The following is a 1,460-nucleotide window of genomic DNA, read 5'->3' on the forward strand; positions in this document are numbered from 1 at the left end:
CTGGCCTAAACATATCTGGATCGAGTGATTTAATTATATTTTGTTCATTAATCCTTATTATAAAATTCCAAATTTATCAACAAGTTCCTTTCATTGATGTCCCCCTGGTTACACTGCTTCCATACGTGTGGTTTCTTATTTAAGCATTTGACCAATCACATCTCAGCCATTACTTGTCACCAAGCTCAGAAATCTGGCCTTAGGCCTTCAACAATTCTCCTTTATTGTACATAAAAATAAAAGACTTTGTCTTGACAGAATGCAGTTTACATTTTTGGGACACAAAAATCACCTAGCTCGGTTGAAACTGTGAGTCTTCGTACTTGTATTTGTGTTTGTGGGATTGCTTTTATTTAGAAAAATGTTGATGATAAAAATTATTGATATTAAATTGTTGCAGATATTTTAAAAAAGCATTTGCAATTCCCAAAAAAAGTCAGAACTGAATGCAACAAAGATCTTGTAGAGCTTCACCATTAGTTTCAAAGTCTTTGTCCAGGACGCATGTTCACAAGTGAGTCTCCATGGTTGATTTACGAGGACAGTTTGCTTTCTGCAGCATCTCCTTTGCCTTCTCTTCTTCCTCTTCTAGTTGTTCTCGCAGAGAAGTGCATGCATATTCCAAAGCGGAGGTTTGCTCTTCGGTTTTCTCAAGCGTGCGCTCTACAGCCGTCAAATCTTCCTCCAAGGAACTTAGAGTTTGCCTTCCAGCCTCCAGCTTCTTGTTCTCTTCCTGGCGTTGTTGCTGTGATAGCGCTAACTGGTCGTGTTTCTGCACTGGCACTTGAAGCTCTGCACAATGGCGTAAGAACTGGTTTTTAATAACATTTAAATGTTCCTGACTCTCCTTCTTCTCTGTCCTTTTCAAAGCAAGAGTTGTTAGTATGGCCATGTTCATTATTTTCTCCACTGCAACGATGGACGATCTCCGCATCTCCTTGAGGTATTTTGAATCTTTTGCTGCAGTTTCTGAAACTCCAAAAGATACTTTTTTCTTCGTCTGCAATTTGTGTTGTTTGGGCGAGTCATTTTTTTCATCAGGTCCTGAATCCGGGCGTTCGGTTGCTGGAGGACCCTTCTTTTTGGCCTTGCTTCTCACAGCAGGAATCTTCCGTTTTATCTTACTCGAAAGAGGCACAAATTTCATGTTTAATAACAACTGTGTTCGTAATGATTAAAATTGTTTAAAACGTTTTGATATCTTCGTAGCTGTTTATTTGCCCTACGCACTTTTACGCGCCTGCCTTTTTCTTTCTGAATTCAATTCTGAAGGCCCTTGTAGCATAACTTGGGTGCTAATAATGCTGTTCGTTTATTCAATTATATTTTGGGTTGTCGAAACCACGGCCTTCTGGCAGGCATAAATAAGTGTTAGATAAGGGAAGAATGCACCAAAGTCTAAAATCTTATATTGGACTTCACTATAATAGCCTCTATTTTTCCACTCAACAGTGAACTTT

The 1,460-nt window shown here is 38.9% G+C and overlaps 1 protein-coding gene across 1 annotated transcript; it reads right to left on the minus strand.

Moving 5' to 3' along the window:
* Window positions 1-214: 214 nt before the first annotated feature.
* On the minus strand, window positions 215-1,238 carry LOC148355019 (centromere protein Q-like). The gene has a single exon (XM_088349814.1). It carries the CDS (start codon window positions 1,145-1,147, stop codon window positions 509-511), a length of 639 nt encoding a protein of 212 aa, XP_088205940.1. The 5' UTR covers window positions 1,148-1,238; the 3' UTR covers window positions 215-508.
* Window positions 1,239-1,460: the final 222 nt, after the last annotated feature.

Source organism: Urocampus carinirostris, chromosome 12 (genome assembly GCF_059441175.1).
Source record: "Urocampus carinirostris isolate Australia breed hairy pipefish chromosome 12, RoL_Ucar_1.0, whole genome shotgun sequence".
Lineage (NCBI taxonomy): Eukaryota > Metazoa > Chordata > Actinopteri > Syngnathiformes > Syngnathidae > Urocampus > Urocampus carinirostris.

Bases quoted from the DNA above. Each gene is read 5' to 3' on its own strand.
- LOC148355019 (XM_088349814.1), bottom strand. From the start codon at position 1,147: ATGAAATTTGTGCCTCTTTCGAGTAAGATAAAACGGAAGATTCCTGCT.